Source organism: Bombina bombina, chromosome 2 (genome assembly GCF_027579735.1).
Source record: "Bombina bombina isolate aBomBom1 chromosome 2, aBomBom1.pri, whole genome shotgun sequence".
NCBI classification, from domain to species: domain Eukaryota; kingdom Metazoa; phylum Chordata; class Amphibia; order Anura; family Bombinatoridae; genus Bombina; species Bombina bombina.
This window is the reverse complement of record NC_069500.1, coordinates 1,409,939,061-1,409,963,903: the sequence shown is the minus strand read 5'-3', so window position 1 is coordinate 1,409,963,903 and position 24,843 is coordinate 1,409,939,061. Positions and strand designations below refer to the sequence as shown.

The 24,843-nt window shown below is 40.0% G+C and overlaps 1 protein-coding gene across 2 annotated transcripts in view; it reads left to right on the top strand.

Annotated features, from left to right (window-relative positions):
- Positions 1–17,758, top strand: part of EXOC6B (exocyst complex component 6B) — a 1,420,949-nt gene extending 1,403,191 nt beyond the window's left edge. For both annotated transcript variants that reach the window (XM_053704356.1, XM_053704355.1), the window contains one exon: positions 17,123–17,758. In XM_053704356.1, the coding sequence (XP_053560331.1) occupies positions 17,123–17,249 (127 nt within the window). In that variant the 3' untranslated portion in view covers positions 17,250–17,758. The remainder of the gene's footprint in view (positions 1–17,122) is intronic.
- Positions 17,759–24,843: the final 7,085 nt, after the last annotated feature.

Genomic DNA, 24,843 nt, shown 5'->3' with positions numbered 1-24,843 from the left:
AGATTCTAACGTCACAGAGTTCTTGGAAATTCATACAAACCCCACTCTCTATCTCATTGTCTATGGACCGTGGACTCTCATCTGATTCGTGGTACTCCCTTGTTTCTGACTTGAAATGCTTCTTAAGGGTCATGTTACGTATCATTTTATTAACGTCCAAAAGGGTCTTAAATAGGTTAAAGTCCATGGTTGGTACAAAGGTTAAACCTAAGCTGAGAACCTCCAATTCCGATTTATTTAATACATGACTTGACAAATTGATAACATTTAGTCCCTGTAGTTTCCCCTCTTTCGTCCTCTTCTTTGGGGGTATCTTCTTTGTTCCCTCGGTTGTTGATAATGTTCTAGAGTGTCTCTTCCCCCCCCTTCTGATGTTCTTGGGGGTAACTGAAAAACCTGCTCGATCTGGGCTCTTTCCGTGTCCCCTGGGGGCCCTTGGCTTATTCTAGGTTGTATCTGTTCTTCCCTGTAGTGTGAAGTAGTTGGTACTGGGCCCTGCCCTTTGTTTTTCAGGATCGGGGGGAGCCGATTCGAACCCTCCTTCGGTCTTACCGTGGCTTCCGGTGCTGCTAAATCCTCTCCTGAGGAGGAGCCTTCATCCCAGGATTCCCCCTCACTTTCTTGAAAATTCACTCGTCTGTCTCTATTGGCCCTTGATCTGTTGCCCCTTCTGCCCCTGTTGTAAAAAGGGGTTTGTTTGTTTTGTTCCTTTCTTAGGGCAAAACGATCCCTTCTGTTCCAGACGTAGACTCTATTTAGATTGTAGTCTTGTAAGTCACGTAAATATTTCGTGCGTTTAGCCTCTAATAATACAGATTTGGCTTCTGCCAACACTTTTTGCAGAGTGGCATCAAATTTCAAGAAGCTTGGTTCCTCACTTCTCTTGTTAAGTTCGTCCTGTAATTCCTTAATTTTGGTGCCAAGATCCTCAATGGCCTTTACCTTAAATTCACAAATCAATTTCATTAACTTGTAAGAACACTGTGTTAAATGTTCATTCCACCTCTCAATAAAAGATTTGTCATCTGTGATGAAAGTAGGAAATTTATTCAATCTCAGGCCTCTAGGTACCAGGCCTAGCTCAAGATATTTATTCAGGGTGTTCACGTCCCATTTTAATTGATCTTCCTTTATTAGGAGGAATTCTACTTCCTCAAAAAGATTAATCAAGCTATAGTTTGTTTTATTAAGTGAGAAAATTTGATTACAGTCCCAGGCTTCTGTTTCCCTCTCTTCAGCTGTGCGTAGGGAAAACAAAACTGGTGTCCTTGACATAACACTCTCACCCTGCATACCCTTTATTGCGGAGTGGTAAGCAAAAAATATTCACACCGGTCACGTACCCCACCCTGAGCTCGGCCAAGTCTCAAGCTAATGCTTAGAACAGTCAGAGAGAAGTGGGGGATGCTTGGTTGGGTGTGTACGGAGTGTGTAATTTCATATGTAAAAATAAAAATAAATCACAATTGCACCGCCAGCTTGATTGAACAAACAAAAGATCATAAACTTGCTATGTCAGTGGGTCACCCCAATCTCCCCTGACTATAGCCAAATTCGAATGAAAATGACATGTGTATATGAATATGAAACTCTCCAATGCAGTCAAGTAATATCACTTTTGATTATATTGCAAAGAAACTCACCACAGTCCTGTTTAGGTTAATCTTTCTCTTGTATCCAAGTGGTGTTGTTGATATTCTTGTGATGCTGGTGAGTATCCAAGCTGGGAATTGCTAAACCTCCGCAATAGGGGAATTAAAAGGTGTTTGAACTCGCTGAGTGTGCTCACAATGGCCAAACAATTCAAGTCTCACAAACAAAAGACAGTTTGGAGCACCAAAAAACGAGTGAAAAACAAAAAATTTTTTATTTATAACAATAGGGTTACATAACCCCAGGGTAAGAGTGTATAAACAATAAAACGAAAAACAGAGAACAAAAAGGCTGACCGGTTTCGGCGTGTGCCTTAATCCTAGCCTGCTTAAAAGTGTTAGTAAAATTCACAGCTTAAAAACCCACCTCTGTGTTTCAATTGGGTGTGAAATTCAATACAACTACAATTTGTTTCAGCAGTAAATTAGATGTGACGATGGGCACTTTTGTGCGGTCTGTGTGTCGGCAAAGGAAAGTTTACAGTTAAAACTTTAAGAGGGCTGCACAGACTTCGCCACACCTAATAACATTAGTGATGTCAGTAGGCAACACAGGTGTCTGATAAATTAGGAAGTTGAACATTGGTCAACCATTAGAAAGGTGTGAATTTCACACCCAATTGAAACACAGAGGTGGGTTTTTAAGCTGTGAATTTTACTAACACTTTTAAGCAGGCTAGGATTAAGGCACACGCCGAAACCGGTCAGCCTTTTTGTTCTCTGTTTTTCGTTTTATTGTTTATACACTCTTACCCTGGGGTTATGTAACCCTATTGTTATAAATAAAAAAAAAATTGTTTTTCACTCGTTTTTTGGTGCTCCAAACTGTCTTTTGTTTGTGAGACTTGAATTGTTTGGCCATTGTGAGCACACTCAGCGAGTTCAAACACCTTTTAATTCCCCTATTGCGGAGGTTTAGCAATTCCCAGCTTGGATACTCACCAGCATCACAAGAATATCAACAACACCACTTGGATACAAGAGAAAGATTAACCTAAACAGGACTGTGGTGAGTTTCTTTGCAATATAATCAAAAGTGATATTACTTGACTGCATTGGAGAGTTTCATATTCATATACACATGTCATTTTCATTCGAATTTGGCTATAGTCAGGGGAGATTGGGGTGACCCACTGACATAGCAAGTTTATGATCTTTTGTTTGTTCAATCAAGCTGGCGGTGCAATTGTGATTTATTTTTATTTTTACATATGAAATTACACACTCCGTACACACCCAACCAAGCATCCCCCACTTCTCTCTGACTGTTCTCAGTGAGTCTCTCTTAGTTTCTTGGAATTGAGGGTTAATATCTCCTGAGGGGGGTTATTGATCAGGGGGGGGGGGGGGTTATAATCATGTTTGTTATGTGATTCAACCTGCTTATGTGCAATGTTTACTTGGCTCGTGGTTGGAACATTGAGGCCTTTGGAACTGACTCTGCCTTTTGGTTGGGTGCGCTTGTTTGGACTGTACGGTTCACCTTGTGTTCAGGCATGGCTACGTTCCGTTTTCCCATTTCCGCATTCCCGACCGTGTGGCGAAGGAAATGTTCTAGTCTGCAGGGGTCTGGTCATAGGAGGTGGTGAGTGCCCCAGCCATTGGGGGTGTCAGGTGCCGTTTTTAGTTTTCACTACTTTAGTCCATATTTAAATATCCTCTATCCAGTTATAGAGGATTCGGATGCTGAGACTGTGTTAATTTCAGATTCAGTTGCAGAGGATTCTGATACTGAGACTTTTTTGATTTCAGATTCTGTGTCCGGTGATTAATCCGGAGTGGCCTCGTTGACGCCTGTTTTGTTCTGTATGCCATTTCAGAGCGCCTGGTTCCTCGGACTTGGGGAATCAAGGGACTGCTGAGCCATCCGCCTCTGGGGGTCCTGTTTTCCGAGAGGCGAGTTCCCTACCAGATCATACTTCTGCACATGCGAGTAACCCAGTTTATAGTTCCTCCATGCGGGTGGCATGTTTCCCCCGGAGGTTGCAGCACTTTTTTGCTTTCACATAATGTTGGCTATTGTTTGTCTGCAGAGTCCAGACATTTATTTGATAATGTGCTTGTGCCCTATTGTCCCAGGCCTTCCGCCTTGGGGAGGGCCTCTACAGTTCTCCGCGGGGTATCTGTCCCTGCGTGTTGTGCCTTCCGTTACAGGATTGCGTGCCTTCGCGTGTTGCTCAGACATGTTTTTCAGTTACTGAATGACCCTATCATTACCAGATACGGGGAATTTCAGTCTGATAATTCGAATGGTGCACCTCATTAGACATGTGGGGCTGATGTAATCTCCTGATTGTCATTTGCTTGAGATCTTTCCCAGTTTTTGAAAGATAGGGCTACGTTTGCCTGGTCCTGTGGGTAGGCCTGTGTCTTTTTGGGCGTTAACCTCCAGGTTGCCTTATTTTTAATTTATATCCGATGGGATGTCTTTTATTTGTTTTTGTTTCCTTCGGGAACCTTCTGGGATTGATACTCTTTATTACTTCTTCGGAAGTTGTTGGACATGTTAGTCCTCTGTTAAAAATGTCCGTTTCTGTTTTTTCCCCTACGAGGGAGAATTTACACAGCTTGCCAATTGGGACCCTAGGTCCTGTCGGGTTCGGTCGGTCTTGCGGCTGTTCAGACACGTGGCGTTGTTCTGCTCGGCTGGTTCGGTAGAAGCGCTGAGTGCTCAGGTTATCATTGTTTTTTCTTTTCGAGAGGACCTGTGGGTCCGTGAGGTGGGAAGGATTGTTTCAGTCCTTATAGCCTTCAGTCATAGATGACCGGGCAGGGGAGTTTTTCCCCTGCGTCACTCTATCTGGCATCTGATTTCATCAGAACTTAGTTTCCTCCTCCATGTGGTGGAGGGTGGGAGGGCTTACTGCCCCTTACCGCTATTGAGCAGTTTGGCCTTCATTTTTTGGGCCTCTGGATTTGTCCTTTTTGGGCTTGATCCAACAGCTTGTACAGGATAGCTGTCTAGCATGCGGAAGGTTTGCAGATTGAAACCTGTTACAGCTCTTGACACCTTGCAGGTGTACGCGTAAGCTGTTTCTAATATATCTAGCTGCAGCTCTTACTCTTAACTGAGTTTTAAGAGGTCTTTGGGTCTTCTTCCATTGCCTCCGGGTGTGTAGATCTCCTTTTAGGGATCTGTGTTTCCGGGTGATGGTTGTTCCCTGCAGGGATTTTTGTTTAGCTCGGGGTTCTCCGGAGCTGTGTAGGCTTAGTGCCTTCTCTTGCTTGTGCGGAGGTTTTATGAATACTAGTCCTGTTAGTAGGATTTTTTTGACCTTGAGATATACCTGGGTTGTCCTGAGGCTCTGAGAAGTATTTTCATACGACTTTTAGCCTTGCTCCTTGGAGCGTTGGACTTTAGCTAAGGGTGGTTCCTTCCTTTGGTCAGGGCTTTCAAGTTCTCTTGCTATCTGGATTTTCTGGATATGCATCCATACCCTTGCATCTGGCTTTTTGGCCAATTGGGGTGTTAAGTTCTAGGGTAAGGTTTGCCTGAACTATTGGGTACCCGTACCTGTTTTTCTCCCTGAGACTTCCGGTTGCTGAAGCTTTGCTTGGCCATTTCACTGACCCTGTCTTGGGTGGTTTTGGAATCTTGGATCTCAGGGCTGGCCAGGGTGTTCCACGGTAGTGGGAACTTGGGCTGTGTCCTTGCTCCATCTACCTAACCTGGTCATAGTTGGACAGGTTTTCTGAGTATTTTTTACTCTTTGTCACCAAGTAGCCCATGTCATCTCGTGGTTAGCCGTGTGGCTTGAACCGCAAGGTTGGTTGGTTCATACCCATCTGCTGGCGTTGGATGTTGAATTTCTGGTGCGCCTTAGGGTTACATTGCCCTGGTTATCTTGACAGTGTTCCCGTGGATTCCCTGCTCTGCAGGCGAATGGGTTAGCTGTGCCTCTGCTCGGCAAGCTACTTTTAGGGGGGTCCTTTTCTAGGACATCTGTGTTGGGAATTTCTCTTCCCATTAGCCCGGAGCCTTCGGGCCTTGAGGACAGTTGTTGCCCTTCTAGCATCAACCCTTTTCTTTAGGGGATATTCTCCTCCCTATGGAGATAGAATCCTTGCTTGGGGCTTCTCCTGGATGGGAGGTGAAAAAGTGGGTTTGGTTCCCTCTGGGGTCTTGGTAGCTCCAAGCAGACTTGTTGGGCCTTTATTTGATAGATTCTTAGGTCTATGGCCTTGTTGTCTGTTTCAGAGTCGGGTTGTACGAGTGCTCTGTGGTGATGGCCGTGCTATCCTTACGCTCATTCCTGTACCTGTTTCGGGATTCTTTGTTTCCTCTATCTTGGATCCCGGAAGGCTGGGTTGGTGCAGCTGAGTGTGGGTCTGCAGGTCAGGATGGCCGAGTGGTCTAAGGAACTGCGTTTGGGTCGCAGTCTCCTCTGGAAGTGTGAGCTTTGTTGAATCTATCCTGTTAGCTCAGTCTCCTAGGATATATATTTTCCTTTCAACTTGCTCCATTGATTAGAAGAGGGTTTACTCTTCCTTCGGGTTCTCGGGGGGCCTCGATTGAGGTTTTGTGTTCCCCTTTTCAAGGACCTGTGTGTAGGTTTGGCGACTTTGGTTGCCTGGCACGTGCCTTTTGTCTGGGGGTTACTTTTGCGGTCTGTTTCTTTCTTGACTGCTTCTTCGTCCTCGCAAGTACCCTTTGTGTTGTCCTGTTTGGACTCTGTGTTCTCAATATTGGGGTTTTTTCATCTGGGTGTATTACACACTTTTCATGGTCGATTACTTTGGTGTTCTATGGCCAGACACTGGGAGGACTTTGGCTCTTCAGTTGCATTCCGTTCTTGCAGGATATTGGAGAAACGTCTGTTCTGTCTCTGTGCCCGGTCTTATCCCGGGTTTCGCTTGGTATAGGCGTAGCCTCCTTTCCCTGTTTGGGCCCCTTTGGGTCTCTGTGAGCTGGGCTCACTCGTGGAAGGTGTTCTTTTTGTATTAGGGGACCTTTCGGTTTCCTTGGTTCTCCTTTGCCTTGTTCCCTTGGGGGTTTCAGCTGGGGTGTCCTTCATTTGTGGAAAAGAGCAGTGGGGGACCGTTTGTTGGGCGACGGTGTCTCCTGGAGGACTGTTGGCTCAGTCGAGTCCGTTTGTGGTCTCTAGTTTGGCTTCTGGACTTACTGCGAGCAGTGTCATTGGGGCTTTTCCTCTTAAAATTTTCTCGGCTTCGGGCGAAGTTTTATTGGGTATTGATGCCCTCAGTATGGGCCGCCTATTGTACCCTCCCGTCTTGGCATTCAGTGTCCTCTATAGCTTGGGTATTGTTTTCCCAAAAGTAATGAATGCAGCTGTGGACTCTTTCCATTTAAGAACAAAAACATAAATTATGCTTACCTGATAATTTCCTTTTCTTCTGATGGAAAGAGTCCACAGCTCCCCACCTGTAATTTTATGTGGAGCGTTATACTCTTCTGGCACCTTTCACCCTGATATTTCTTTTTCTTGTTCTTCGGCAGAATGACTGGGGGATGAGGGGAGTGGGAGGAGTATTTAAGCCTTTGGCTGGGTTGTCTTAGCCTCCTCCTGGTGGCCAGGTTCTTATTTCCCAAAAGTAATGAATGCAGCTGTGGACTCCATCAGAAAAAAAGGAAATTATCAGGTAAGCATAATTTATGTTTTGCCGTTCTTAATTTTACATAAGAGCAAATGCCCTACTGTTCAACTTAGAAGAAGTTGATATGGTAATGGGGTGTACTCACTTCTGTTGTATATTGTATTAATATACTGTGTACTCATGAAAGGTTTAATTTTAAATGTGGTGTTCTGTTGAGAGGTAAGGGGTTCTGTGCAAAGATTTGCAGGTGAACAATGGGATTAAGGATTTGCTCTGAAGAAGAGGCATGTTATCTCTGCAGACACAAATTCACAGTTTTGACAACTGCAAAACCAAGCATCAGTAAAAATATCTTCTAGATAGAAAGAGGACCACAAAACAATTATCTTACAGCAAACTCTGAGAGAGCCTGACATTGTTAATGAATTAATAGAACTAATTTACAAATATATATATATATACTGTGCGTGTGTGTGTATATATGTATGTATATATATATATATATATATATAACTCATGCTACATTATTATTAACTATTAGCAGTTATTTGTTTTAAAAATCTTATTTTATTTGTATTTATTTTTTTAAATTGATTTGTATCTACCCTGGTGCACTATAATTGTTACTAGACACATCATTAGTATTTAAAAGCGTTGGTAGAGTAGAAGCATGGAGTTTAATAAACACATGAATTAATAAGTATTATTTTTATTATTTTCATCTTTTCCACATTAGCACATTTAACTCTTCAATCTAGTTATTTATTTAGTGACTTTTATAATATGGGGAACACATACATCTTTTATTTGAAATGGATTTCACAGAAAGAACTTTCACCTCAATGAAAAAGTCATCTTCAGATTTTACAAAACAATACAACAGCGATAAGTACTTTATCTACCAGATGGAAAAGGTTTAATGTGACAATATGTTTATTATTTTGTATTATTTGATCTTTTTTATTGGATTTTTTATTTATTTAAATGCATTTGCCTCTCTGGGCTATAAATGCATCATAATTCTAGACCAATATACATAGTCCTACCCATACATACCACTTGGCAGCACTTTGTGACCCTGTCCTAAAATGTTTCTGCCTATAGAAGTGACTCAGTAAATGATTACATATGCACAGATGTTTCAATCATCAGGAACCATTATCTCTGAACCTATAAGCAAAAGGGCTTTTTAGTACCATGTTTTGCCCAGAGCATGTCAGCTGTCCTGCCCATGTCCGGGAAAACTGCATAAGTGAGTGCTTCTCTAATACATTCCAATATGTGATGTATTTAAATTCAGGGACATACACGTGGGTGTCTGATAAGTAATACTTGCTGCATATTGCAAAGCAATATGGGGCTGCTGCTGCAAGGCAAGAGTTTAGCTGCACTTTGTAAAATCTGTCCTTTCATCCACCCATTAAGACTTGTTTGCAAGCTTTTTTCATTCCACCATCAATCATTATTTAACCCATATCGATTAGCACACATTGAAACAGTAAGTGTTTGCTACTATAAGTATGTTAGGTACCCAGTAAATTCTAAAGAAAAATTCTTTAACCATTTACATTATTATTAAATTATTTCTTTTTCACACAAAAACAAATAAAATGGTAGGTTTATGTGTGTGTGTGTGTGTGTGTGTGTGTGTGTGTGTGTGTGTGTGTGTGTGTGTGTGTGTGTGTATATATATATATATATAATGTGTGTGTGTGTGTTTATATGTTTATCAACAAGTTTTATTTTATTTTAAATACAAATGTTGTTCCTGTTTCTTTTTTTCGCCTATTTAAGGGCCATTTTGCAATTAACCAATCATTAGAGTTTTGCTTTTTATTATGAACCATTATCTGGCCACTTTGACCACAATTGAAGTGTTTAATTTTCATTTAATGTTTTGTTCCCCCATGGATATCTCCACCATATATTATGCACCTGTTACAGGATACATCGAGTGTAAGTACTATAGCTTCAGTGTTGGCTCAGGTGTCTTGTTTTTGATTAAATATTGTGCTGATTGATATAATTAACCTATTCAACTAACATCAAACATTTACAGTGATGTGGTTATGTTTGTCCCAGAGTGCTTGTTCTTCACTGCAAGTTAATGTTCTCAACACCTACTGCATAACTCCTGTAAAATACACAATATTGTTAGGTGAGCCTGATTGGATATTCATATATAAGTATAGTTAATAGTATAATATTAACTAGGCACTAGAATCCTTTTTGATGTTTAACATTTTCTGAAGACTGAAGCCCATCACAAGCAAGTGATACCTATTTCATATCAACTTTGCAGCAGTATTTTCTTTTTCCTGAATAATACCTTTAATTGGCCACGCTGGGTTCCTGTTCAGGTCTTTAAAAAAAAAAAAATCTTTTTATAAGGTGGTTAATGCCCACAATCCATTACTCCTGGGATCCAACTCCTGTCCACTAGGAGGCGGCAAAGATTCCCAAAACTTCCAAGAGCACTTTATCCCTCCCACCTCACTGGCATGCCAGTCTAATCATTGCCTCTCAGGAGGTGGGTGAAGATTTCAGGTGTTCCAGATTCTCTCTCAAAGAGATGCTGAGTGATAGGAGATTGGAGTATGGGGCAGTGACACACTTACCCGGTAAAGGAGTTAGTCACAGGCCTGCCACAGGTGTCACTGGAACTTGTCCCTAAGCCCTCCTGTTGGGTCGTCAACACACTTAAATCCTCTGCTGCAATGTGCTCAGCACTGGATGGAAATCTACTGAAAGCAGTCTTCTCTGCCGCTGGAAAGCACAGTGGAGTGGGTGTTTCTCAGGTAAGTGTAAAGTGATGGTAAATCCAGTTGTATTACAAACTCTAGGATTAACCATCACTAAAAATAAACATGAGTTTCTCTCATCGTTTCGTTAAAAACAGGGTAACACTCACCCTACCTGTTAGGAAAGTAGACCTCTAACACAGCGACTCCGGCCACTCATTGCACAGCGCTCTTCTCCAAGGAGGTGACGTTTCCACCTCTAGCTGTGCTAGGATATCAGTTGACACACACAGCTATTGGTCTAGAGGTGGAAACGTCACCTCATTGAAGAAAGCACTGTGCCGTGGGCGCTGGAGGTGCTGTGTTAGCTATCTACTTTCCTAACAGGGGTGGTGTAACGCTGTTTTTTACAAAACGATGAGAGAAACTCATGTTTATTTTTAGTGATGGTAAATCCTAGCGTTTGTTATACGCTTGAGTTTACTATCACTTTAATGACACATTTGCACTCACATAGCCCACAGGATATTCCCAGGTACATTTGTTATGTTACATCATAGCCTGGGGACATTAATGTTAGACTTACCACATATTCACTAGACTTATTATGGATTCTGTCTAGATGCAATGTATGGAGACTATGGGGCTATGAGAACCTTTTAGTGATGCACACTATTTCTGTTTTTTTCTTAAAGCTTAATTCCTCTTTGCACATTTACAATTTATTTACTCTCTTTTATGCTGACCGTAAACTTTTATTTTGTTCAGTGCTTTTTCTGAGAGCTTTGGCTTTATAGGGTACTTGTAATTTTGCTACATGCTACCAACACGTCTTGAGATAAAGCACTATTTTAATCTACAATCTCTGCATATGTTAGCACATGCGTCTGGCTTTATTTCGCTGTTGAAATTTCCCTCCATACTACAGAGCTCTACTTTCTTCTTGGGATAGCGTGCTGCTTTATTATATACTCTCGGTAGCGATCAGCTTTTTTTTTTGTCTGGCAGCATGGTGGTTAACTTTTCCAGCACTCTATTCGCCTGTCCCTTTATTCAGCTCTATGCTTCTGAGGGGTTTTCGCCACTGATCCTGAAAGATTTTTTTTTTATTATTATGTTGTGTATAGGGGTGGAAAATGTATTTTTTATCATCAAGGACCAGCTTATATATTATAAATCTATTTAGTGTGTATTCCACTAAAATTCTTTCTATACTGTATTTAACTATATTTGCCCTAGCTCTTGGACTTTACTGTTATAAGTCCCTGCTTGCTTATTCTAGAGTGCCTCCTATAATATATGTCTCTGTGGTATTGTATGTCTGTTATTCCCTCTTAACAGGGACCATCCAAATGGAACTGTCCCCACTTTCCTTTAGAGGGGAGATCCACTGTCTACTTTACCATTTTAATGTGCATTTTGTAATTCTTGACGATCAGGAATCAGTTGCTGATAAATATAGAATCCTCCTCTCTTATGTTCAAGCTGAAATATTTTCACACATTACTAAAGGAGGATTTATGTACTTTAGGGGTCCAAATATCAAATCCTTTTGAGAACAAACAATTGAATATCATTTTTATACCTTCTGTCCCAGAAGCATTTTTCATGTCCCAGAAGCATTTACAGAGATAATTACCAAAGAGCTTAACCTGGCCTTACTTTTATTCTATACTCAATGTTCATATAATATTTCCCCTTATTGGCTTTTATTATAGAGCTTTGGGAATTATTGCTAAGGTGAATGGTGCAATGACCTACTATTCCTTTAGAGGATAGTACATCCTTATGGACAGCAATTTAGTTTTTTCAATGAAAAATATTTATTCAATCAGGTTACATGTGTAAACCAGCTATCAGTGTTGCTTGTGTGACAACGGCTGCTACGTTTTGATGTAACAATCTTTCTGATCAAATCTCCGAAGATGCTATAGATGAAGATTTCCAAATCCCTTTTAATCTTCTTAGGTCAGCAAATGCTTTTATCTGTGATGCTATTGTTGACATGATTAATATTAATGTCAAAAAGATTTAAGCTTATCAGTTTTGTCGATAAGAGCTGGTGGCTCAAGTGTTAATTAGTTGAAGGAGTTTCTAAGTCTACACTTTTGTCTTGTGATTTTCAAGGAAACGTTTTTCTTTGGCCTGGTGTAGACTCCATAATGTCTACTGTTGCTGGAGGTAAAGGATTTTTTTCTCCCTCATGACAAGACGTCTAAGGGAAAGAACTGAGATACTATATCCTTTTGTCTATCTGGGAGTTAGAGGTCCTCCTTCTCTTCACATAAACAAAATTGTTCCAGTTCATCTTTGAAGTTCAAACCCAATTGACTAAACGGTGAAAAAGCCTTGGCCAAACAGTGAAAACGCATTTTTCTTTTAAAAAAGTCAGCATAATGGAGCGGCCCCGATCCAGATTCTATAGTGTCTCATTGATGCAGAATTGGTTTCAGGGTATGGTTTCTTATGTACTATAGGACCCCGTCAAAGCTCATGCCCCTTTTTTTCATTGTGTGCCAGAATCTAGAACTCATGGGAGTAATAGTTCGACTTCCAATATCCAAGAAAGGCCAGAGTTTTTACTTAAACCTTTTCATAGTTCTCTAGAAAGAGGGAACTTTCAGGCTTATTCTGTATTTGAAAACTCTAAGTTATCCTTTTTTGGTTTGAAGAATGCTCTTTTCTGACTTAAGAGCTTAAAGTGTTTCAATGGCTCTGGACAATATCTGGGTATTGTTGATCGATGGGATCTACCAGAGGTAAACCTGATGGCTTCTCATTTGAAGATCAACCTTCCCAGATACTTTTTATGATCCAGGGATCCTCAGGCAAAGTTGGTAGATGCTCTATTAGCTCCCTGGTCATTTCATCTTGCTTTACATATTTCCTCCAATGCTTCTTGTAGCAAGGGTGATAGTTTGGATAAAACATGAGCGCTTATCAGTTTTCATCCACTAAGGCACAACCTTCTATCTCTAGGCCCTTTCTATCATCAAGATCTTGAGTCTCTCAACTTGAAGGCTTGGAGATTTAACACCTTCTTTTAAGGCAGAAAGGTTTTTCAGATGAGGTAGTTGAATATTAATTTAGGCCAGAAAGCCTCTTATGAGAAAATATATATAAAATTTAGACAGGGTCAGATTTTCAGCTCTTTCTGTATTATACCACAAGAAAATTTTAAAATTTCCAGACATTTAGAGGTTTGTTAAAGCTTAATCAGGATAAGACTAGAAATTAAACTAATCTCTTCTTCATGGAACCTTAATTTGGTTCTTAGAGTTTCTGCAGGTCTCGCCCTTAGAAACATGCATAGTTTGGACTTCCAGCTTCTTTCTTGGATGGCATTGTTTATTTTGGCAATATAATCTGCCAGAACAGTTTATGAATAGTCTGCTCTTGTCTGCATTCCTCCTTTTCTGATTTCTCCAGGATAAGGCAGTTTTAGGACAAAATGTTACTGTTTTCCAAAAACCGTGTATTCTGACAATATCAATCTCTTAATTACTGTTCCTTTGTCCTAATCCTTCAAATTCTAAAGAGAGGCTTCTACAAAATTTAAATGTAGTTTGAGCTTTAATTTTCTTTTTCTGCAGGCAACAGATTATTTTAGACAATCTGGTAATTTATTCATTCATTTCTCTGGTCCACTTATAGGCCTGAAGGCCCCAGTCGTAACTTTAGTTTCTTTGTTAAAGTTCTTAATCCACTTGGCCTACTTGGAGGCAGGAAGGTCTTCCCCAAAAAGCATTACAGCCCATTCTACCAGATCAGTTTCTACATACTGGGCAGCAACATGGTCATCCTTACATTCTTTTAATTAATGTTTACTAAATGTTTTTGCTTATTCTGAAGTGCCTTTTAGTAGAAAAGTCCTCCTGGCTGCAGTGTCTGGGAATTAAGTGCCTGCCTTTCAAAAAATAGTTTTGTTCCCCCAAGTTACTTGTGCACTCCACTGCTTGGGTATTAGTTCCCAGGAGTAATTGATCATGAACTCTATTAATCTAAATACATTTTATGCTTTCCTGATTCATTTCTTTCATATTGGTGAGAGTCCACGAACCCCGCCCAATTTTTTTTATATATTTGGGAAAAAAATATATAAATTAATCAAGTTTTCTGATGATGGTTATATTTTGCGCCTTAATTTTCCCTGCTTTGTCCTTTCCTACCACTTTTTTTGCTACTTTTCTTTGCTTGGCTATATTTTAGACTGGCATACCAGTGAGGTGGGAAGGTTGAAGTTCTCTTAGAAGTTTTGGGAATCTTTGCCTCCTCCTAGTGGCCAGGAGTTTAATCACAGGAGTAATGGATCATGGACTCTTAGCACCATCAAAGAAATGAATTTATCAGGTAAGCATATATTTTGGTTTTATTGTATGATAATTTGACTTGTTTTTTTTAGCTATGAAATAACAGTAAGGAAAGTGTTTCTATGTTCTTAGACTTTTGAAGGTCTTATTGCATGATATTTGAGATAAAAGAATCAAACAAACAAGTCCATAAACAGCATGTGCCAAATTAACACAGCTTCTATGTCTGTTGCAAACAATATCATATTGTTAATGGGATACGTTTGCAAATTATCCCTTGGTAACTCACTAGACAACATCTGGATGCTAACGCATGTTCTGTCTGTTAATCTAAAAGTGCTTGTTAAGGAGTAGGAATTACCAAAGCACCCTGAAAGGAAGCGTTTGTTTGCTCTAAAAACGTGTGTGTTGTGTTTGACAAACTGAAGTGAGGGATAATAACATTCCTAATTTTACATCTCTGGGACTACTGATTATAGTCTTTAAAGATATCATAAAGCAACATGCCTTGTATCTTCACTACATAGTATCACTCAATAACAGTCTCTGGCTGTTCCACAAAGCTAGACTTAATACAGATAGCATGACTGGATAGGCCATTTAGACTCATTATCTTGTATGTGAGCATAAATATAGAAGCATTAAAGGGACATGAAACCCCATAATATGTTAAACAACTTTCCAGTTTACTTATATCTAATTTGTGTTGTACTCTCTTTACCCTTTGTTGAAAAGCATACCTAGGTAGGCTCATGAGCGGGGTGCTGGCTTCTGATTTTTGGCTGCTCATATATCTCTTATCATTAGCTTAGCAATGTGCTCTTCTAGCTCCCAGGATACCAAGAATGGAGCAAAATTGATAATAGAAGTACATTGGAAAGTTAAAAATTGTCTGAATCATAAAAAAAAAATGGGTTTCATGACTCTTTTAGTAACATCTGTTTTCTATCCTCAAATAGCTGGAAAATACCCGTTGGCGGTCCACCAAGTGCTATAGTGTTTGCACTTTTGTACAATGTAGAACACTGTAGACTTATTTGGAAAAAAGACCATTTCCAGCTAATCAGTGTAGAGCTTTGCTTAGCAGTTGTAGGAGACAGCAGTTAGTGTGTTGAGAGTTGAGCATTTCAGGGTATGGATACATGTAGCGCAGGGTACGGATACATGTAGCACAGGGTACGGATACATGTAGCGCAGGGTACGGATACATGTAGTGCAGGGTACGGATACATGTAGCGCAGGGTACGGATACATGTAGCGCAGGGTACGGATACATGTAGCACAGGGTACGGATACATGTAGCACAGGGTACGGATACATGTAGCACAGGGTACGGATACATGTAGCACAGGGTACGGATACATGTAGCGCAGGGTACGGATACATGTAGCGCAGGGTACGGATACATGTAGCGCAGGGTACGGATACATGTAGCGTAGGGTACGGATACATGTAGCGCAGGGTACGGATACATGTAGCTCAGGGTACGGAAACATGTAGCTCAGGGTACGGAAACATGTAGCACAGGGTACGGATACATGTAGCGCAGGGTACGGAAACAGGTAGCACAGGGTACGGATACAGGTAGCGCAGGGTACGGATACAGGTAGCGCAGGGTACGGATACAGGTAGCGCAGGGTACGGATACACGTAGCGCAGGGTACGGATACACGTAGCGCAGGGTACGGATACACGTAGCGCAGGGTACGGATACACGTAGCGCAGGGTACGGATACACGTAGCGCAGGGTACGGATACACGTAGCGCAGGGTACGGATACACGTAGCGCAGGGTACGGATACATGTAGCCCAGGTTACGGATACAGTGTTTCCTATTGAATGAAGGATAACCATTTTACTGTCCTTAACATCTATTGGACATTATATCTTTAGGATGAGTGGTCTGGTTATACAGATTTCTTATTTACATTGATTAACCCACAAAGGCTATTTTGGTACATTTTTCTCGAATTTTACATTTATAAAACACAGTTGTAGACTAGAAATACTATTTCGAATTCGAATGTCCCATTCAAATTCGAATATTACGTTTAAAAAACACAGTATTAGACTAGAAATACTATTTCGAATGGGACATTCGAATGTAGCAATCAAATTTGAATATTGCATTTATTAAGCACAGTTGTAGACTCGAAATACTATTTCGAATTCGAATGTCACATTCGAATTCAAATATTACATTTCGACATTGAATGAATACATAGCTAAACATTCTATTATTCAAACGTATATTTTCGAATTTTATTGAAAAATTTGAAAACGAAAATCAGAAAATAGAATGTTATATAAACATTCGAAATTCAAGCAAATGTATCAAAATTAGTTTTAAATTTCGCATTTTTAGAAACATTCGCCTATCCCTATTTAGCAGGCTCTTTACAAATAATATACATTTTATATTTACTACACAACACTGGTGTTTGTCTTCTAAAAAAGCCAAACACAACACTGCCAAGCTTTACCCCGATAGACAAGCACCTAGCTGATATCAGTGGAAAACATCTGTGGCTTTCATGTTTTGCAGAAATGGAACACTGCACGTTGTCTTTGGTGTTTTCCAGAAGAAAGATGCAGGGGGTTGTTATGCCATTTTAACTTAAAATGACTTTATTATATTCCAGTATCCTCCTAAGTGCTAATGTAGGGACTCTTGTGTCCCTTTAGACAATATCTATTTGTTGATTTATAATTTCCCTGTGCCTTTAAATTTTATGTTCAGTGGTAAGGTTCTTCATAAATATAAGTGGTCTGTTATTTAGGATCTCAGTATTCCCTCTTAAGTTATTAGTAAAAGCCAGTTATTTAAATCTCTAATTATGTATATTCTTCTATTCCTTTACAGAATGAAAGATCCTAGCCGTAAAAATAATGTCTTTGCTCAGTTCCGGAAGAATGAGAGGGACAAGCAGAAATTGATAGAGACTGTGGCTAAGCAGCTTCGTGGGCTAATCAACAGCCATCACTCATGAAGATCACCAATTAAATCTTGCCACGGAGACCACTGGATGGTGCCAATTGCTGTACACTGAATGTATCTGAGAGCACACCTATTGTGCTATTGTATGTCTTGTTCAGGGGGCTTTAGGTAATGTTTACCACCCAGTATATAGTAGCCGAAGCTGCATTCTGTATGCAGTTTTAGGGTTCATGAGAACGTAGAAGCTTTTTCTTGCTTTTGCGTGGTATGGGGTTTTGGTTTCTTTTCTATTGCACTGATCTAGCAGTTTATTGACATTTACAAGATTGTGACAACAATACAAATGTTTTAGTACACACCACATTGGTCTCAGAGCTGTAGAATCTCAGAGACAGACCATAGTCTTGAAGCACCAGGCAACATAATAAAGAATTTCATGTTTTGTAATCATAAAATACTGACATTTCTGGAACTTTAGTATTTTATCCCTTCTATCACAATAATTATTCAGGTATATTATGGAGACCTCTCCAGGAAAGAGATTAAAATGCTTATAATGCAGATGTTTCTATGCTTCTATCCTTGTTCTTACTAGACCATAACTTATTTAGAGGTTCGTTATCATTACAATTCATGTCTGCTAAACTGACCTGTATATACAATTTAATTGTATCTCCGTTTCTTTTACTAATCTTTTTAAAATCATCTGATATGCAAGTGGACCAGATCAGAATAGATAACTAAAAGTCACAAAAACAACTGGATAAATTAGTTTTGATTTTTAATGAAACAGCCACCCACTTTAAGATTTTATTTATATATATATATAGCAGACAGGTCATTATGGCAGAGCAAAGCATTATTAGTTCCCACCCATCCTTTAAGACCTCTTTGTGTAATTTTCATCTGGCGCCATTAGGATATTAACCACATATGATGAACACAAGACTGCGCTAAAAAGGGACGTTATCTACTAGGGCATCTCTCACAAGTCTGCTTAACTGAACCTTATAAAGCAGCAAAGGTGTCTGGTTTGGAGATTTGTTATGTGCCACTAGCAATACAATCGCTGTAATACAATGCATTTTAACCTTTTATGTATCATTTACACTACTGAAACTGTGGAAGCTACGAAAAGATATAGTATTCTGCAAAAGTATTCCCATATTGTCGTAAAAGTAATTTGTCATCTTCTCTGCAATTATCTTGGAGTCCAATATCACACTTTCTGATTCTTCATTACTAAATAATAGTTTTGTTAAATGTGCCCAAAACTTTATTATCAAGTAATTGTATTGTTTTAAAGAAATCATTTAACTCTATGCAGAGTTAATAACTTTTTTAATTGCTCATTATGTGGCTATGTTCAAATGGCGGTTTGGAATTTGCTTCTGTAAAAGTAGAACTGCATTTGATGGCACAGCTCAATTCATTGTGATCTTTTGTGGTGGTTTTGAGTCCATTTCTCCAACATAGGTGTGTCCGGTCCACGGCGTCATCCTTACTTGTGGGATATTCTCTTCCCCAACAGGAAATGGCAAAGAGCCCAGCAAAGCTGGTCACATGATCCCTCCTAGGCTCCGCCTACCCCAGTCATTCTCTTTGCCGTTGTACAGGCAACATCTCCACGGAGATGGCTTAGAGTTTTTTAGTGTTTAACTGTAGTTTTTATTATTCAATCAAGAGTTTGTTATTTTGAAATAGTGCTGGTATGTACTATTTACTCAGAAACAGAAAAGAGATGAAGATTTCTGTTTGTATGAGGAAAATGATTTTAGCAACCGTCACTAAAATCCATGGCTGTTCCACACAGGACTGTTGAGAGCAATTAACTTCAGTTGGGGGAACAGTGAGCAGTCTCTTGCTGCTTGAGGTATGACACATTCTAACAAGACGATGTAATGCTGGAAGCTGTCATTTTCCCTCTGGGATCCGGTAAGCCATGTTTATTACGATTGTAAATAAGGGCTTCAAAAAGGGCTTATTAAGACTGTAGACTTTTTTTGGGCTAAATCGATTGATTATTAACACATATTTAGCCTTGAGGAATCATTTTATCTGGGTATTTTGATATAATAATATCGGCAGGCACTGTTTTAGACACCTTATTCTTTAGGGGCTTTCCCAAAGCATAGGCAGAGCCTCATTTTCGCGCCGGTGTTGCGCACTTGTTTTTGAGAGGCATGGCATGCAGTCGCATGTGAGAGGAGCTCTGATACTTAGAAAAGACTTTCTGAAGGCGTCATTTGGTATCGTATTCCCCTTGGGGCTTGGTTGGGTCTCAGCAAAGCAGATACCAGGGACTGTAAAGGGGTTAAAGTTCAAAACGGCTCCGGTTCCGTTATTTTAAGGGTTAAAGCTTCCAAATTTGGTGTGCAATACTTTTAAGGCTTTAAGACACTGTGGTGAAAATTTGGTGAATTTTGAACAATTCCTTCATGTTTTTTCGCATTTGCAGTAATAAAGTGTGTTCAGTTTAAAATTTAAAGTGACAGTAACGGTTTTATTTTAAAACGTTTTTTGTACTTGTTATCAAGTTTATGCCTGTTTAACATGTCTGAACTACCAGATAGACTGTGTTCTGAATGTGGGGAAGCCAGAATTCCTATTCATTTAAATAAATGTGATTTATGTGACAATGACAATGATGCCCAAGATGATTCCTCAAGTGAGGGGAGTAAGCATGGTACTGCATCATTCCCTCCTTCGTCTACACGAGTCTTGCCCACTCAGGAGGCCCCTAGTACATCTAGCGCGCCAATACTCCTTACTGTACCAAATATACTATACAATTAACGGCTGTAATGGATAATTCTGTCAAAAACATTTTAGCCAAAATGAACACTTATCAGCGTAAGCGCGACTGCTCTGTTTTAGATACTGAAGAGCATGACGACGCTGATATTAATATTTCTGAAGGGCCCCTAACTCAGTCTGATGGGGCCAGGGAGGTTTTGTCTGAGGGAGAAATTACTGATTCAGGGAACATTTCTCAACAAGCTGAACCTGATGTGATTGCATTTAAATTTAAGTTGGAACATCTCCGCATTCTGCTTAAGGAGGTGTTATCCACTCTGGATGATTGTGACAAGTTGGTCATCCCAGAGAAACTATGTAAAATGGACAAGTTCCTAGAGGTGCCGGGGCTCCCAGAAGCTTTTCCTATACCCAAGCGGGTGGCGGACATTGTTAAAAAAGATACAAGTAAATCAGAGGACCAGAGACTCACTCCGTTGGTGGCTGTCCCTGGACAACCTGTCACGAGGGATGACATTCCGCAGACCAGAGTGGGTCATTGTCACGACCGACGCCAGTCTGATGGGCTGGGGCGCGGTCTGGGGATCCCTGAAAGCTCAGGGTCTTTGGTCTCGGGAAGAATCTCTTCTACCGATAAATATTCTGGAACTGAGAGCGATATTCAATGCTCTCAAGGCTTGGCCTCAGCTAGCGAGGGCCAAGTTCATACGGTTTCAATCAGACAACATGACAACTGTTGCGTACATCAACCATCAGGGGGGAACAAGGAGTTCCCTGGCGATGGAAGAAGTGACCAAAATCATTCTATGGGCGGAGTCTCACTCCTGCCACCTGTCTGCTATCCACATCCCAGGAGTGGAAAATTGGGAAGCGGATTTTCTGAGTCGTCAGACATTGCATCCGGAGGGAGTGGGAACTCCATCCGGAAATCTTTGCCCAAGTCACTCAGCTGTGGGGCATTCCAGACATGGATCTGATGGCCTCTCGTCAGAACTTCAAAGTTCCTTGCTACGGGTCCAGATCCAGGGATCCCAAGGCGGCTCTAGTGGATGCACTAGTAGCACCTTGGACCTTCAAACTAGCTTATGTGTTCCCGCCGTTTCCTCTCATCCCCAGGCTGGTAGCCAGGATCAATCAGGAGAGGGCGTCGGTGATCTTGATAGCTCCTGCGTGGCCACGCAGGACTTGGTACGCAGATCTGGTGAATATGTCATCGGCTCCTCCTTGGAAGCTACCTTTGAGACGAGACCTTCTTGTTCAGGGTCCGTTCGAACATCCGAATCTGGTTTCACTCCAGCTGACTGCTTGGAGATTGAACGCTTGATCTTATCGAAGCGAGGATTCTCAGATTCTGTTATCGATACTCTTGTTCAGGCCAGAAAGCCTGTAACTAGAAAGATTTACCACAAAATTTGGAAAAAATATATCTGTTGGTGTGAATCTAAAGGATTCCCTTGGGACAAGGTTAAGATTCCTAGGATTCTATCCTTCCTTCAAGAAGGATTGGAAAAAGGATTATCTGCAAGTTCCCTGAAGGGACAGATTTCTGCCTTGTCTGTGTTACTTCACAAAAAGCTGGCCGCTGTGCCAGATGTTCAAGCCTTTGTTCAGGCTCTGGTTAGAATTAAGCCTGTTTACAAACCTTTGACTCCTCCTTGGAGTCTCAATTTAGTTCTTTCAGTTCTTCAGGGGGTTCCGTTTGAACCCTTGCATTCCGTTGATATTAAGTTATTATCTTGGAAAGTTTTGTTTTTAGTTGCAATTTCTTCTGCTAGAAGAGTTTCAGAATTATCTGCTCTGCAGTGTTCTCCTCCTTATCTGGTGTTCCATGCAGATAAGGTGGTTTTACGTACTAAACCTGGTTTTCTTCCAAAAGTTGTTTCTAACAAAAACATTAACCAGGAGATTATCGTACCTTCTCTGTGTCCGAAACCAGTTTCAAAGAAGGAACGTTTGTTGCACAATTTGGATGTTGTTCGCGCTCTAAAATTCTATTTAGATGCTACAAAGGATTTTAGACAAACATCTTCCTTGTTTGTTGTTTATTCCGGTAAAAGGAGAGGTCAAAAAGCAACTTCTACCTCTCTCTCTTTTTGGATTAAAAGCATCATCAGATTGGCTTACGAGACTGCCGGACGGCAGCCTCCCGAAAGAATCACAGCTCATTCCACTAGGGCTGTGGCTTCCACATGGGCCTTCAAGAACGAGGCTTCTGTTGATCAGATATGTAGGGCAGCGACTTGGTCTTCACTGCACACTTTTACCAAATTTTACAAGTTTGATACTTTTGCTTCTTCTGAGGCTATTTTTGGGAGAAAGGTTTTGCAAGCCGTGGTGCCTTCCATTTAGGTAACCTGATTTGCTCCCTCCCTTCATCCGTGTCCTAAAGCTTTGGTATTGGTTCCCACAAGTAAGGATGACGCCGTGGACCGGACACACCTATGTTGGAGAAAACAGAATTTATGTTTACCTGATAAATTACTTTCTCCAACGGTGTGTCCGGTCCACGGCCCGCCCTGGTTTTTTTAATCAGGTCTGATAATTTATTTTCTTTAACTACAGTCACCACGGTACCATATGGTTTCTCCTATGCAAATATTCCTCCTTAACGTCGGTCGAATGACTGGGGTAGGCAGAGCCTAGGAGGGATCATGTGACCAGCTTTGCTGGGCTCTTTGCCATTTCCTGTTGGGGAAGAGAATATCCCACAAGTAAGGATGACGCCGTGGACCGGACACACCGTTGGAGAAAGTAATTTATCAGGTAAACATAAATTCTGTTTTATAATAGTTGTCTCTTTTAGTAAGCTCTGATATATTCACTTTCCTGTAGAATGAATGATTCCCTGAAAACATATAATCAAAAGTTTCAAACATAAGACAGTAAAAATGTAAAGTTGAAGGTGATCTAAACACACGCTATATATCTGTGTGTGTGTGTGTGTGTATGTATATATATATATATATATATATATATATATATATATATATATATATCTGTGTGTGTGTATGTATATATATATATATATATATATATATATCTGTGTGTGTATGTATGTGTGTATATATATATATATATATATATATATATATATATATGTGTATGTATATGTATATATATATATATATAAATATATATATCTGTGTGTTTGTGTATGTATATATAGCATTACGATGGTTAATATCTGGAAGAATTCTGCTACTATAAAAGAGAAAAGGAGGGACATTTGAATTATCTGCTTTATAGGAATAAATCTTTTAGTTGTTAATGACAGTCAGCATTCTAAACATAATTTATGTATTAAACTGTAATATACCCAATAAGCCTAGCAATATTCTCAAACCCTTGCAATTATTATATTAGATGTACAAAAATATCTTCCAAAATGTGTCAACAATTAACTTGAGCATTGATTGATTTTTTTGGTGCTGTTCTGATTTTTGTCACATGAGGTGTCTGGGTTTACACTCTATTAAGATCTGAATATGTGGCTGGTATGTGTCCTACATTCAGCACTTTAATATATGATGTCTTAACAGTTACATAGAAGTCTAAATTTAAATTTTAAATGATTCAGGTAGAACATACCATGTAAAAAAAAGCAAATGTATTCTTTGGTATGCTTTGTTGAAAATATAATTTCTTAAAACAAAGGCTCTGGTGTACATAAATAGTTACACACATTGCTGCAGTATAGTACGCCCTGAGTCTACTAAAATCTTTCTTGGAAAGGAGCTTCTACAAATGATATCAGGAGAAACAGGTAAAATTAGGGATGTGCGTCCGTGACATTCTTCAGCATTTGTTTTTGCCCAAATGTCAAATGCACATCCTTAGGTAAAATTGTTAAATAGAAGTAAATTGGAATTATTATTTTTTTAATTGTCCGCTCTTTCTGAATCGTAAACGTATCTTACCTCCATGCAAGAAACATCTAAAGGTGCCACCTTATTAATTACCAGTTACTGCTGACAAGTTATATCTGCAAATGCCACTAGAATTCATTCCCAGATTCATGACTTTGAAGCAGCACTGTTTCTGCTATTGAATTTTAACTTTAGGACATCAAGGATTGTTCATATTAAAGTGATAGTAAATCCTAGCGCTTGTGAAACACTGAGATTTACCAGTGCAGAGAATAAAGGGGAATTTCAGTCATGAAGTATAAAATACCTAATGCTTAAAGATCCTTAATTTGTCTGCAGTGTTCGCTGCGCTGAGTGCCTCAGGCTGTCCGTAGCAAAACGCTATTTTTCCAATGAGGTGACGTTTCCACCTCTTAGCCAATAGCTGTGCAGGCCAGCTGGCATTATGCTGCTTATCTAACACGCTATTGGCTAAGATCACCTCAATGCAAAATAGCGTTATGCCATGGGCGGCCAGAGGGATTTTATACTTCATAACTGAATGTTCCCTTTGTTGCATTGGTAAATCCTAGTGTTTCAAACACAAGGATTTACCATCATTTAAGTCATAAACCTTTTGAGCACACTACACACTGCTTTTGTATTGGGCAGTTTTATTGAGATAATTTGTGAGGCTGACATACAAACTTGATGGTTGGTTTTATATAACAGTAATGCTAGTTTACAGGATACCATTGTTTACCATAAAATACAACTACTGGAGAAATGTATTATTGATATCTTTAACCAGGATGACATAAGGGAAAGAAAAGCTAAATTGCAGACAGCAAATATTTTGGGTCTGTAAAACTGCACTTTTATCTCCACTGGGAGAAGAGGGTTTAACCTCCTAGGTTAATAGACTTGAGAAAGAAGCTATGATGACGAGAGTCGGAGCTTTTACAAGCTGTTTGTACAGTGCACCAGAAAAAAATCATCAGTTTGGAAGTTTAGATGTGGTATGAGAAGCACTCACGGAATGTT